The sequence below is a fragment of the Camelus dromedarius genome, chromosome 26 (assembly GCF_036321535.1).
Source record: "Camelus dromedarius isolate mCamDro1 chromosome 26, mCamDro1.pat, whole genome shotgun sequence".
Classification (NCBI taxonomy): Eukaryota; Metazoa; Chordata; class Mammalia; order Artiodactyla; family Camelidae; genus Camelus; species Camelus dromedarius.
In genome coordinates this window covers 16,981,674-16,996,977 of record NC_087461.1, presented here as the reverse complement: position 1 = coordinate 16,996,977, position 15,304 = coordinate 16,981,674, and the positions used below count along the sequence as shown (strand labels likewise).

The following is a 15,304-nucleotide window of genomic DNA, read 5'->3' as shown; positions in this document are numbered from 1 at the left end:
AGGTAGGACTTTTGAGGTATGGCAAGAAATTTGGCTTTTATGTTGAGTAGGATGTGAAGCCCGAGAGAAATCTTTCTAAATGTCAATAAAGGAAAGAATGCTATCAAGAAAAAGACAAGTAAATGTGACTGCCTGTAAAAACCAAGCATTTTAATCTACATGAGAAATCTAGACCAAACAAAAAGCACACGACAGGTGAAAAACAACATTTGCAACCAAAATGACAAAAGAGTAAAATCCTGATTCTATAAAGAGTACAAATTGATAAGAAAAACAATAGAACTTATGGAATAGGAACATAAAATTTAGATACCTTTGTATGTCAGACATCATAAAATTAAAGGCCAAAATGACTACAAATGTATACGTAGGGCATATGATGCATAGAAGATATAAAAATGTAAATCAATAAGATAAACATCACAATGGAAAATGAGCCAAAAATTTTGACAGATAGTTCCTCTATCTGGGAGAAATTAAAATGGTCGAGGAAAGTTGAGCAGATGTAAACTATGAATCACAAGGCGATGCTGAATAGAACAAGATAGCGTTTTTTGCATCTGTCAGGTAGGCAAAAACTTCTCAATAAGATAATACACAATGTTGGCAAAGATGCCTTGAGACAGGCATTCCTAGACGTGGCTGTTGAGAATGTGATTGGTACATGTTTTCTAGAAAGTGTTTGGGCGATCTAGAGCCAAAGCCTCAGAAATCCTCGTATATTGTGACCCAGGAACCTGTGGTTTTGGAAGTCTGTCCTAGGGGAATCATCCAAGAACAAATGCATGAACGACAACCTGAAGACTCTAGCTCTCCAGGATTGTCCTAGAGCCCAGCACAGGTCTCGGCTGTGTTTGGTAGCTGCCTTGGCTAGAGAGAGGCACGGGAGGGAGAAGACCACCCAAGCTGGGTACTGAGAAGGAGAAGCATGGTGTCTTTGGATGAAAATCCACAGCAGCATTCCTGTCTCAGGGCTGGTCACCAGAAGTGAAGAACAGGTAGCCGTTTTCTTGGATGCAGTTGAGCATTTTATAGGCATGAAAAGACATCGAGCCTTTTGGGCATGGCCTCCCACTCGACGTTTCAATCTGGTGTGGCTGCTCAGGGTTTTAACTTTGTCAACTCGGTAACCAACCAACATTTGATTCCAGGGAGACTTCCAAACGAGTCTGGCATCCAGCCCTATCTAACCATCTCCAACGGCACCTGCCACAGAGGTCAGCCAGCTTCATATGGACAACACTCTACAGCCGCCCTCCCCCTCCCCCTCCGCCGGAAACCAAAGCTGGACACAGTTCCCGCATAAGTGAACATTCATTCTGGGACTCTGGCCACGGAAAAGCATTTTCCACTGCACTGACCAGCATGCTGTCACCAGACCTTACTAAGAGTCCAGGTCTCATTTATAATGGAAAAAAAACCCCAGAAATAATTTAAATGTTTAGAAATAGGAAGAATGGTTGAGTAAACTGTAGTGTAACCATATACTGGAATGTGGTGCATCCTTTTAAAATGCTGTGTATGAATAGATTCAATATCTTGGGAGAAAAGCTCATGTAATAATGTTTACTGAATTGTTGCAAAAGAAAACCGAGAAATGACCTGAATGGCCATCAACAGGGGAGTGGTTCAATAAATTGAGATACATCCATGCGGTGGAATATTACACATTTATATAAAAAAACAAGTTAGATATGTATCTACTGACCTGGAAGGTGTCCCTGATGTATTGTTAAGTGAGAAAGCAAGTTGCAGAGAAATGAGCTAAACTATGATTTCATTTTTAAAGCAAAGTAACACAAATTCTCCTGGAGCGTGGAATGTGTCCATTTGTTTGCATGAAAGAGGAGAAGGTTGGAGAGGGACACATACCTGCCTGTTAACTTTGGAAGCTTTGGAGTGTGTGGATGGGGGCGAGATCGGAGATCCATTTGTCTTTTTAATACATCTTTGGGTTGCCTGTATGCATATCCTTGCATATTACAAGTGCACATTGCCTTTTGTCACTTAAGACTGAAGAATAATTCACTGAAGAAAGAGCCCACTAAATTACATATACTGTATTATTGCAATGATGTGAAATATGCATGGAAAATTTTAGAAAAAAATAAAGAAAATATTAACAGCAGTTGCCTCTGGAAGGAAGGTGAGATTGTAATGTTTCCTCTTTTTTATTCTTGCCTCTATTTTCCAAATTTTCTACAAGGAGCAAATTGTATACACTATTGTTTAAAATGTAATGGCCTCTGCCGTCTCACCAGCCAATCTTGCCTTTATTTATGACAATCTGGCCTCTGTCCACCTTGTCACCCACCACCTGTCTTTACTGAAATTCATGTATCCATACAGCAAATACTTACTGAATTCTAGGCACTGGGGATGCAGCAGGAACCAGGACGGGGCTCCCATTCTCAGCATCCTTACTTCCAATGGAGTCCCTTTCTCCTGTATGGAACTATCCTCTGGTTCTCCTCCCACCACTCTACCAGCCTCCCTGCTTCCTACTCTGTCACTTTTATTGTCCCTATCTGCAGAAGATGTTCCCAGGGGCTCTGTTCTGAGCCCCCCTAATTTCTTTCTCCACAGCGGGAGAAACTGTTCATACCCAGGTTCTGAATCAGAAACTGCAGACACACACAGGCCTGAGAGGAGGCAGCTGTTGGGATGCTGGGAGTGGGAGGGTGGTGGTGAATGTTGGTGTCAATGGTTGCCCAGGACATGAATGAGGATGGTCCTTAAGGTGTGGCCCCTGTGGGGTCATGCTCCAGAATCATTCTGGGCACCTCTTTACCTCGGTCCTGCCACATGGAGGTATTTGTTTATGTCCAGTCTATGATCCAGGCCCCATGGCCCATCACAGGGTCTAACCTAGAGGAATGAATGCATGAAAGAATGAATGATGTGGTGTGATGACATCACCAGACAGGTTTTAGAGACGTGAGCCAAGTAGATCTGTGCCAGTGAGGTGAAGTTCAGGAAAGTGAACCGGGGCTCCGCTGAAAGTTGTAGAGATGAGCTTTGCTTCTTTATGATTCTAGTTGAGTATTTTTCTGGTTTCTGGGCCACTTATGTCTTCCTTTGTGAACTAACTTGTTCAAGACCCTGTCCAGTTTTTCAATTATAGTATTGTTGTTTTCCTAGGATTAGTAATAGTTCTTTCTCTATTAAATATATTACTTATCCACAAAACTCAGTGGTGGGCCCTTTGATTTTGTTTCTTTCTTTAACCTACACGTGCTTTTTGTATAAACTATCAATCTTGTAGTATCTTCCATAGCTTTTACATTCAGAAAATCAGAGTCAGATAATTATTTGGGTATATTTTCCTCTAATTATGTTTTTGCCTTAAAAAAAAACAAACTTCTAACTCTTTACTCCATCTGGAATTTGTTTTAATATATGGTGTGAATTGAGGAGATAATTCTTTCCTCAAACATTTAATTAGTTGACCTTGCAAAGTGTTTTTCTTTTCTCACTGATTTTTAATGCTGCCCTATACATATTTTAATTTTTATGTGGATTTAGGGCTATTCCTGTAACATTGTTTCATGTTCTGCCTGTCCAGTCTTGGACCACCTCCACGTTATTTGCATAAACATCACTGGTGATTCTCTTTAGTATCTTGTAGGATTAGAATGCCACAGTTCTGCCTTTTCAAAAAATAACCGTTGTCTGCGACTGTCCATTTTTCCAGTTAAACTTAGGTATCCTTTTTCACTAAATTTAAAACAGGTCATTGGGCTTTTGATCAGAACTGCATTAAGCTTATAAATGAACTTTTCAATAACTTTTCAAAAGGTTAATATTCTAAATTAACCTTTCAGGAGTTCGTCTTTCCACTCAAGATTATGTTATGTCTCTCCAATTATTCAAATTTTTTATCCTTCTCTAAAAGTTATTTTTATACAGTGACTGCCCATTTCTTATTAAGTTTATTTCTATTTATTATATGCAGTTTGTAGTTACCATAAATAAGACCCTTTTTCTTTCTGTTTTGTCACTGGCATATGGAAATGTCATTGATTTTGTGTACTTACTTTGCTTTTGGCTACTGTACCAAAATTTTTTATTAGTTCTAATAGCTTTCTAATTGATTCTCCTGGGTTTTCTGGGTATATTAATATATCGTCTGCAAATCATATTTTTGCTGGCTCCTTTCTTATTTCTTTTTCGTGTGTTGCATGGATTAGCCCTTCCAATAAGGCATGAAATCTCAGAGGTGATAGTAAGATTTCTATCTCATTCCTGATCTTAATCAGGTGTTTCACTGTAAGTGTGGCGTGGGTTATTGTTCTAAAATGGATGCTCCGTCGTGCTAAGGAAATATTCTTTCTCCTACTTCCAAATGCTTATTTTAATCAGGGTTACACGTCTAACTTTATTAAATGCTCATTTAGCAGTTTTTCAGAAGACCTTAACTGTTTTTCTCTTTTAATGGGATAGTTTGCGCTATCCTTTTTTAAGAGATTTTTTAAATAGTAAAGTCATTTTAGAGATTAACTGTCCTTTGTCAGTTAATCTCTAAAGTGGGCTTTAGAAAATTTTAGTGTTGAGTCAGTTTATCTGCATCATAATTGAGAAGGTGGATCTGAAGTGGACTGCTTATGTTTGAATCCCATCTCTGAGTAACAGTGTGACTTGGGCCCCCACCCTTAATTTCTCTTTGCCTTAGTTCTTCATCTGTAAAATGGAGATGATATGAACAATATCCACCTCCTAGGGCTATTGTGAGGATTAAACAAGTTAATTTATATAAAGTTGTTAGAAGAGTGTCTAACTAAACACTCACTGAATAAAAGCAATATATTAAATGATTGAAAACTTGCCTTGTGTCTGGTACTGAGCTTGGGGTATGGATTTAGTGATAGGAAATCTCAAGGATGGTTAGTCTTCACATGGAGCTTATAGCCTGGCAAGAAGACAGATGCTTATGAATCAATCACATGGAAGCATGGAAATTTGCTTCTATGATAAGTGCTACCAAGGAGAGACACTGGTGTCATGAGAGCATGTAATAGGGGCTGTGAGCTAGTCAAGGAGACACTTGACTGAGAGCTGAAAGATAAATATACCAAAAAGGGAGGGAAGAGTATTCTAGGAAGTGAGAACAGCATATGCAAAGGTCCTGTGGCCAGTACAAAGGACTGAGAAATGTGGGTTTTTATATTTTTGCTAGTTTTATTGAGAAATAATTGATGTACTTCACCATATAAATTTAAGGCATACAGCATGATAGTTTGATTTACATATATTGTGAAATGATTACTACAGCAAGTTCAGCTAACATCCATTTTCTCACATAGAAATAATAAAAAGAAGAGAAAGAAGAAAAGAATAAAGGGAAAAAAATGTGATGAGAGCTCTTAGGATCTTTTCTCTTAACAACCTTCCCATATATCGTACAGCAGAGCTAGCTAGAGTCATCATGTTTTATGTTGCATCCCTAGTACTTATTTATTTTGTAACTGGAAGTTTGTACCTTTTGACCAGCTCCCTCCAATTCCCCTTTCTCCCCATCCCTCACCTCTGGTAACCACAAGTCTGATCTCTTTTTTCTATGAGTTTGTTTTTTTTTGTTGCTTGGGGTTTTGTTTGCTTGCTTAAATTCCACATGTAAATGAGATCATGCAGTATTTGATTTGTTTTTTTCTGTGTGACTTATTTCACTTAGCATGATGTCTTCAAGGTCCATCCATGTTGTTGCAAATGGTAGGATTTCCTTGTTTTTTAGTGACAGTATAATATTCCATTGCGCACGCGCGTGTGTACATATATTTATTTATATTTATTTACCAACTTCTTTATCCATTCATCCCTCACTGGACACTTAGGCTGTTTCCGTGTCTTGGGTATTGTGAATACTGCTATTATGAACGTGGAGGTGCAGATACCTTTTAGAAGTTAATGTTTCTGTTACCTTTGGATATATTCCCAGAGGTGGAATGCTGGATCATATGGTAGTTCTATTTCTAATTTTTTGAGGCACTTCCATGCTGTTTTCCATACTGGCCATACCAAATTTACAACCCCACCAACAGTGCACTAGGGTTCCCTTTTGTCCACATCCATGCCAGTGTTTGTTATCCCTTGTCTTTTTGATGATGATCATTCTAACAGGTGTGCTATCTCACTGTGGTTTTAATTTGCATTTCCTTCATGACTCGTGTTGCTGAGCATCTTTTTATGTACTTTTTAGCCCTTAGTATATCTTCTTTGGAGAAATGTCTACTCAGGTCCTTTAGAAGGGCAGGGTTCAACTGGAAAAGCTGGTGGACATGAGGCTAAAACGTCACTAAGGACCAGACCATGCAGAGAGCCTCATAGGTCTACAAGTGATTTTCCTTTGTTGAAGAGCATTGAGGAGCCATGGATGGGTTGATCTAGGTGGGGGAAAGGGGAGGTGACCTGATCAGATTTCTGCTCTGAAAAGACACCCCCAGCTGTAGTGTTGGCAAGGACCAGAGTAAATGTGGCTGGCCAGTTAGGAGGTTATTAGAGCAGTCTAGGGGAGAGGATGATGTGGGGTCAAGGGAAGTGGAGATAGAGACAGGGGGATAGGTTGTCCATGTGGCTGTGAAGGAGAGGAAGATGTAAGGAAAGTGTAGGGAGAGGTGTCACGAGCCTGAACATCCCAAAGGAGGTGTTGGGTCTGGAGCTCAGAGGGAGGTCTGGCCTGGAGTGTGAAGTTGTGAGTCATCGGGGTGCAAGTGGACAGAGAGGAGGAGAGGCTCCCACACTGAACCTGGAAAGGAGCCAGAGAAAGAGCAGTGCGGGGAAAGATGGAGATTGAGGTGATGCGAAAGGAAGCTGGGGGCCACGCTGCTCAAGGCATCGTTGCATCACCAGGGCGCCAGGTAGACGAGCAGACTCTCAGGCCCCAGAATCTGCATTTCACCCAGGTCCCCAGGCGATGCCTGTGCAGAGCGTAGTCTGAGATGCTCTGGTCTGGGCGGTGGGAGGGCTGTTTCCAAAGGGAGGTGCGAGCAACAGCTTTAGAGGCAGCTGAGAGAGAGGTCTGTTAAAATGAAGACTGAACAGTATCCCCTGGACCCATCAGTGACCTTAGTGGACCTGTTTGGGTGGATCAACAGGAGCAGAACGCAGAACTGACAGGGCTGGAAGTAAGGAAATGAAGACCAAAAGTATAGACAGATTGTGTTTTCTAAAAATTCAGCTGTGAAGGGGAAGAGAGTGACAAGGATGGAGGGAAGTGAGGAGTGGAGGGGGAGCTGTTTTCTTAACGATAGAGTCTTGAGCATGTTTAAAACGGGAAAGTTCCAGTGGAGAGGAAACGACTGAACACGTACATATAACATACATAAGAGAGGAACATATATGAGGTTCTTGAAGATTAGGGAGGGATGGGATCCGAAGGGCACATGGAAGGAATGTGCTTAGATGGAAGGAGCAGAGGTTCATCTAAGACAGTGTGGAGCAGGCTAGATGGGTTTGCAGTTGGGGAGACAATGAAACCCCCACTGATGGCTTTCATTTTCTATGGAGAGTGGGAAGAGAGGGCAGGGGGTGGGAGGAGGGGCCTGGAGGGTCAGGAGGCTGTGGAAAACGGAGCAGGTTTGAAATCATCATTCTGGCATTTAATGTTGTAAAAGACGATGTTCCATCTGGGCTGCTGGCCTTTTAGTTCAAACTCCCTGAGCCTTCGTTTCCTACCTCACAGAATTGTTCTGAGGCTTGAGTACAAGGATGCACATTTTGTCACCTGGACAGTGGCCGGCACAAGCCAGCTTGCATTTAGCGTCAGTCACCCCCCTTCCCCTCCCTCTGTGCCGAGCACCGAGCGGTTCTGGAGGAAGTCCTCGGAAAAGTGGGTGAATGACCCTCTAACACATTGCTCCCACCTCTCCGGGAGGTTCTTGGAGATCTGCTGGCCATACTGAACTGCTCCCTTTCTCTCTCCCAGGCCAGAACTGCACATTCCAACTGCAGGGCCCCAATGGGACGGTCGAGAGCCCCGGGTTCCCATATGGCTACCCCAATTATGCCAACTGCACGTGGACCATCACCGCGGAGGACCAGCACAGGATCCAGCTCGTGTTCCAGTCCTTCGCCCTGGAGGAGGACTTTGACGTGCTGTCGGTGTTTGATGGGCCGCCCCAGCCAGAGAACCTGCGAACCAGGTACCACCCACCCCTTCCCATGGCCGACAGCTGGGCCCTGAGCCAGACTCACTGAGAAGAAGAACCAACTGGCCGGTTGGGATGAAAGGTTTATGGTCATTAACAAAGATCTCTGTTTTATGAGGCCCGCCCTCAACTCCTCTGCTTTCTTTACATTTCCCCACTCCTTTCTCCTGCTTAGAGGTTCCCAGTAGGCAGGACATTGATGGGCAGGACATCTGGCAAGTCTAGATAGAATGCATGTAGAGAAATGCAAGTCCTTCTATTGAAACTGACTTTGCATGCATCTTGTGTATATGTCGGTATATCTGTTTGCACGCAGAGAAATATGCTTTCTTCCTTTGGGCTCAGCAGATGGGAGTTGAAGGCTAATAGTGACTAGGACTTGCATCTTGTCCTCGAAAACCATTAATGCTTTATTGGAATTTGTCTCTGTGTGGTCTTGGCTGTGGATGTAGAATTGGGAGTTTGGGGAAGTTCCCACTGTCTCCAACCCCATGGCAACTGATGGATGAGAAAACTATGAAGAGGGCGAAATATCAAGGAGGGAGACAGGGAAGGAGGCCTCTGCAGAAGGGGCAGGCTTTTCTGGGGCAAAGGTAAAGATCCCAGAGTCACAGCCCTCCAGGTTTTGTTGCCCTGGTGGCCTGCCATGCTTCATCACCAGTCTTGTCCTGGTCCTGCCGGATAGGCTTTGGGCTCCCCAGGGAGACAAAGAGTTAATGGTTTACCAGTCAAGCCCTGGGGAGCCTAGGGTGCTAATTGATGATGCACTAATGAGCGGTTCCCAGCCAAGCCCTTAACCTCAAGGCTTTGTCTGAGATACTCTTGGAGCAGAGTCATAAACAGCATTCCCAGGACAGCACCAGCCCTCTTCCAGCTCACTGCCTGCCCTCCCAGGCAGTGCGGAGCTGAGACTGCCAAGCCTGCAGCAGAGACGGGCCTCTCGGACTCCCCTGACTAGTAGCCCCTCTTGGACAAGACCAGGCCTGTCCATCCACCCTTGACATTCCACAGTGATTGGCGCACAGTAGGTGTTCAGTGAAACTTGGATGTAGGGACTGGAGTCCTCCTCACTGACTCATCCCCTAAATGTTTCATGAACACCTACTACATCCCAGACACTGGCCTGGGTGCTGGGGAGGCAGCAGGGAGCAAAACAAAGCCACTGTCTTTCTGGAGGTTACATGCTAACTGGGGAGGCAGGCCTGGGCTTGAATGTGTGAATTTAGAGTTCAAGGACATCAGGGCTAGAGATATAAAATCGGGAGACTGGGACTGGATAGTACTTAAAACCATGAGCCTGAATGAAAGCCCATGGGAGTGAGTCCCGTGCATCAGATGTCCAGCTCAGGTGACACCATCTGTAGGGCACCCCCATAGACCCTTGCTGATGAATGTGAAAGACAGAAAGGCAGTTCAGGCCAGGGGGGCAGTTGGTTGGGGTGCAGATGGCTGAAGTTACCTTCCAGCTTTCTTTGCTCTTAAGGCAGGGTCCGCGCATGTGTGGTCAGAGCTCTATTTTCTGACACTTGGGTTTTCTGGCTCTGAGAGTGAAGTGTACAAGACCCCAGAGGTGAGGATTGCTCTGGCCTGGAAGGGTGGGGGTTTCCATGACCTAGGGAGATGGTCCTGGCAGGGAAGGCCCTGGATATGTTCCCAGCCAGGGCACAGCCCACGCTGGCCAACCAGCCATGTTTAATTAAGGCTCCCAGTACCTTCACTAGGTCACCCCTGCTTGGGCCCCTTGTCCCTGTCATCTTACTGATGTGCTCATTTTGGTTCGTCTCAAAATCTTACACAGTTTTCCCATGCAAGCGCTCTGCCTCCACAGTATCTGAGATCTCATCTCCTTTCTTGCATCTGCTCCGTGCATTTGTGTTTTCCTTCTTTTTACTCAATTAGTCTTGCCGGAAGTTTGCCTGTTTTATGGGTCTTTCCAAAGTTCCAACTCTAGGGCTATCAATTTTATTCCTTTGCTATTATCTAACTTACTGATTCCTTTATCTTTATTCATTCTTCTCTCCCACTTACCTTAGGCTGGTGTTGCTCTTTTGTTGTTTCCATGAATTGAATTAGTTTCACTATTTCTTGTTTGAGAATAAAAACATTTCTTAGGCATTTTTCCCTAAGTACAACTTTGACCACATCCCATAAATTTTGATGGATAGTTGTTATTTTAGAAACAGTCTCTAATTGCAGTTTTGTTCCTTCCTTCCTTGACTCTAGGGGTTTTTTTCCCTCAAATTTTCCAAGTAATATTTTTTATACTCAAGAAATTATTATCTAGTTGTATTGCATTATGATCAGATTATGATTTCTATTTTGGCAAATTTGTTGACTTTTTTCTCTCAGTATAAGATCATTTTTTGGTAAATGTTCTATGACTATTTGAGAAGAATATACTCTGCAGTTGAAGGGTGAAAAAATTCATGTTATTAATATTGTTTGATTTTTCTAATTTCTTATTCATTGTCTAAGTGATGTCTGTCAAGGATCAGCAATGTGTTGTCTTCACATTTTCACTATTGTTTTTGACAATTTCTCCTTTTATCCCTAGGTTTATACTCTTCAGCATGTATTTTTAAACATCAGATCTTCAGGGTGAATTATAGTTTTTTCAAAATAAAAGTTATCCGTATCCCCCATTTTTTTGCCTTAAATTCTACTTTGACGCCAATAGTACCACTTTTGTTTTCTTTTGCATTTATTGTCCATCCTTGTCAATGCCTCTATTTTTAATACTTCTATGTCATTGCTTTATATGTATCGCTTAGATTTTTGTTTTTAAATCTTTTGTGAAGATTTTTTTCTTTAACAGATAAGTTTAATTCACTCAGACTTTTTGGTGATTAACTGCTGTGTTTGTTCTTATATAATATTTAATACTTTCTCTTTTTAAGCTTCCTTCCTTACTTTCCTTATTTCCATTTTTTCATCTTTAAGTGCAAATTTTCTTTACCTCTTCTATGATTTTTATTCCCCTAGTGGTTAATGTTACTTCTTGAGAGCACATTTTAAGCTGTATTTTTCTGTTAACATCCTGTCTAGTGGGTCTCGTTCTTAGGTGTCACCACTGCTGCATCTTGTAGAAATTCTTTGGTGTCTGTAGCATGTAGATGCATGTCTCTTTTTCCTAGTTTCCCACCTGGGCATATATAGTCTCTTTTTTTACATACCTTAGATTATTTCCATGAGAATTTAGGAGGTCAGATTGAAGGAGAGTTTAGGGGAGTTTAACATTTTGTCTTGGCTCTCCATCTTGATCTGGACATTTCTCTTAAGATTTTTATTCTTTTTGATGCTATTGTGAATAGAGTTATTTTATTTTTGGATTATTTATTGCTAATATGTAGAAATACAACTGAGTTTTGTGTATTAATCTTGTATCCTGTGACCTTGCTGGACTTGTTATTAATAGCGCAGATAGATTTTTTTTTTTATTATCTGTTAATAAAAACGGTTTTAGTATTTCCTTTCTAATCTGGATGCTGTTTATTTATTTATGCTTAACTGCAGTGGATAAAACCTCCAGTACAGTATTGAATAGAAATGCTGAGGTGGACATCCTTACTTTGTTCCTGATCTTAAAATGTTCAGTTTTCCACCATGAAGTATGCTGTTAGCTGTAAGCATCTGGTAGATGCCCTTCTCATGAAGCTTTTTAAGCAGAGGATTTTGGTATAATCTGGCTGCAATGTGGAAAATGCGTTGGGGTGGGGGCCAGACTGGTGGCTGCCAGGCCAGGCAAGAGATGGTGGTGGCCTGAGCTAGAGGAGATGGCCTGGGTTTGTATGATATTATGGGAAAGTGTGGTCCCTGGAGTTCAGCGAGGATTTACGGGAATTGTGGAGTGGGTGCATGACAAAGGAAGGGATGGAGGATGAGTCCACGGTGTCTGGCTTGGAAGCAGAAAACATGGTGTGAATTCCAGTTTCCAGTAAAATGTGTTCTCCAGGGTATTTTGTGCACTGATGTTTTTCTTCATTCATCTCCAAGAACAGGAAGGTCACCTCCTCTCACAGTGTTTTTCTGTGAGACAGTAGGGCACGGTGGTGACAAGCCTAGATTTATACACAGCTGGCTTCTGCATTTATTTGTGCTGTGACCTGTGCAAGGTTTGGCTTCTCTGAGCCTCATCTGTAAAATGGAGGTGACACTGACCCGCCTTACGGGGTTGTTGAACGTGAGCCACCTGCTCCACATCCCTGAGTGCTCCGTAAACATTATCTGCATCCTTCCATGTCCTTCCTTCTGTTCTTAAGACCTAGGAACTCAGGCTGCTCTAGAGGTCTTTGGCGCCTGTCACGACACTTCCTCTGTGGTCCATCCATTTTAGATCAGATATGGAGGATGGACACGGAAGAAGGGGGTGGGCTAAGGAGAAGTCATTCCTCGTGGGTGGCGATACAGATCACACGGTGGCCCAGCAGTGGGGCAGGGCTGGCAGGAAGCCTGCAGCAGGGTCCTCTCTGCATCACTGGGACTTTCTATCTCAAACTTGACAGGTGTTAAGTTTTCAGTTCTGTTCTTTGTGCATTTCTTCCCTTCCCTTCAATCCTTTCCCCTTTATTTATGGATGCATTCCAACAAAAGGCTAAATCATCACCACCCCACCTCACTCCCCAACCTCTTTAAACTCACCTTTCTCCACCTGCTTGCTCGTGGGTTGTGTTGTGAGCAATGAGTTTCCCTCCTGGTTAGATTCTAAGCTTCTTGAGGCTGGGAGTTAGTCCTTCTACGATGTTTGGCTGTGGCTGAGCCATGCAGTGAAATATACATCTTGCACGTGGGTGATGTGAATTTGAGTTCCAGCTCCTCACTAGCCACTTGGCATAGACAAGTCACTTTGATTCATATCCTCAGTATCCTCATCCATGAAGTGGGTATATCAGTATCTACCTTTAGATTGGTTGGTGAGGGTTACATTAAATAATGTGCACAAACTGCTTTGAATTGTGATGAGATATAAATAAAAGGAATACTTGTATGTTGGTAGAAAAACATTGGAAAACACAATTAAAGCAAAAAGACACACACAAAAACCCAGTAAATTTATAAGACATGAAGTAGAACAGTGATTTTGACCCCCAGGAGACATTTGACAATGTCTGAAGACACTTTTGTTGTCACAGTTGGAGGGGGGCCATGGCACCTAGTGGGTCCAGGCCAGGGATGCTGCTAAACATCCTACCCCGCACAGGACAGCCACCAACAACCAATGCCAGTGGTGCTGAGGCTGAGAAATCCCAAGGTAGGTGATTAAGGAGCTAAGGCCTTTAGACATACATAAGTGCTAACCCTACTTCTGTGTCAGGGACCTTGGACAAGTGAGTCAACCCATCTGAGCCTCAGTTTCCTCCTCTGCAAAATGGGGAACTCTCAGGGATGCTCTGTAGTGGCTGTTGCACCTGGCATCGTTAGCGAAGAGGTGCCAGCAGGCACACTGCACACAGCTTGTTCTACGTGCAGATGCCATTCATCTCCCAACGACTCCCTTTCTCCACCAGGAGTTCACTGCCATTTTCTTGAAAGCATCTCACATTTCATCTAAAGCTAGTCACAAGCAGCAACATCCCAGGGTGCCAGAAGGCAGCGTCTGGCTGCTTGAAATTAAATTTACAATAGAAGCTGATCAGATTCTTCTCATAATGGATCAGGGTGGGAAATGGGGGCAGGAGCTGGTCCTGAAGACTGGGGAGCCTGTAGGAGTTTGGAAATTAGCAAGAAAAGAACAAAGAGCCTCCCAGATAATGCAGTGTCAGCCCTGCCTGGATGAATTACTGAAACAATCCCCACATCCCAGCTTTTGCACAATTAGGTGGCATTTCTGGGCTGGCAAGCATCCTATTGCACTGTGGTTTAATGTGGGATGAAGTTTTCTAATGGAATGCGAGCAAACATCATCTATGGAGATGCTGCTGATAAACTACATCACTGTGCGTTGGCGGGTTTACAGGGCATGGGTGATGACTGCATCAGTTAAGCACAGCTAAGCATCCCTCAGTTTAGACATTTGGGCTCAAGTGGTGGGAAACACTGCAACTCGTTCCCTCCATTACCGGCAATACACATTCTGTCACCAGCCTAAGGTGGAATGCAGTTTTAGTCATATGGGGCTGGTGGCAGATTTCACTCAACTGGCATTAGACACCTGTTTGGAAGTTGTAAAAAATCCACAAATTTGCTAGATTTACTGTCTTCTTATGGCTATGTATTGCAGCAGAGGCCCCTAAAGGACCTGCCTGTTGGATTCCTTAAAAAATGTGTCTCGCACATCCGTAGGGTTGTCCTTGGAGGGTGCTCTCCCCAGAGTACCTTGAGAATGTGCTCTTGTGGGCAGGAGGTGGCTGGACAGGCCTGTGGGGATGCGGGGGCATTCTTGTTGAGGACTGAAACAGAGGGAGGACACTGGAAAGGAGAAAGAAGAAATGATGCCCCTGAGCACCTCTTACGGGCCAGACACCATGCTAGACACATTCATTCATCCACTCATTCACTCATGGCCATTTATTCAACGTTTACTGAATGCCTACCAGGAACACAGCCATAGCAGTTAACAAGACAGCCTCTGCTTTCAAGGAACTTGCAGTCTCTTTAGGGAGACAGATAGTAAGCAGGCAAGATAGTCCAGGAGACTACGGCTGGGGAACCTGACCTAGTCTTGGGGAGATATTTGTAGATGCTGATCTGTGGGTCTAGGATGCCCTCCCTCCGTCTGCCCTTTGCTTAGTTACTGCTCACTCACTTTCCATATCTCAGCTCACCTGTCACTCTCTCACTTGGGAAATGCTCTGAGACACCCCTGCTTTCCAACCTGGGCAGACTGACCTGTGATGCCCCTCAGGTCCCGCACATCCGTCCTTCACGACTTTACACGTTCATGTGTGTGATTCTTCGATTTCTGCCCATTCGCTCACAAGACTAAGCCCCTTGACTACAGGGACTGGTTCTGTTTTACTCTCCATTGCATCTCCGAGGTCTGGCCCATAGGAGGTGCTCAACAAATGTTTAGGGAGTGAATGAATGAGTGCTCTCCGGAGGAAGGGATCCCTGATAGTGTGTGGAAGGAGGAGGGGTGGGGAGAGTGTTTTAAGCCAAGAGAATGTTATGTGCTCAGGTCAAGGCAAAATCGGGAGAAAGGCGAGGTGCAGAGGGTCCACTGT

The 15,304-nt window shown here is 43.5% G+C and overlaps 1 protein-coding gene across 1 annotated transcript in view; it reads left to right on the top strand.

Moving 5' to 3' along the window:
* LOC135319384 (CUB and sushi domain-containing protein 2-like) overlaps window positions 1-15,304 on the top strand; it is a 104,788-nt gene that overhangs the window by 42,838 nt on the left and 46,646 nt on the right. The window contains exon 2 of the mRNA XM_064479339.1: window positions 7,922-8,138. Within this exon, the coding sequence (XP_064335409.1) occupies window positions 7,922-8,138 (217 nt within the window). The remainder of the gene's footprint in view (window positions 1-7,921; window positions 8,139-15,304) is intronic.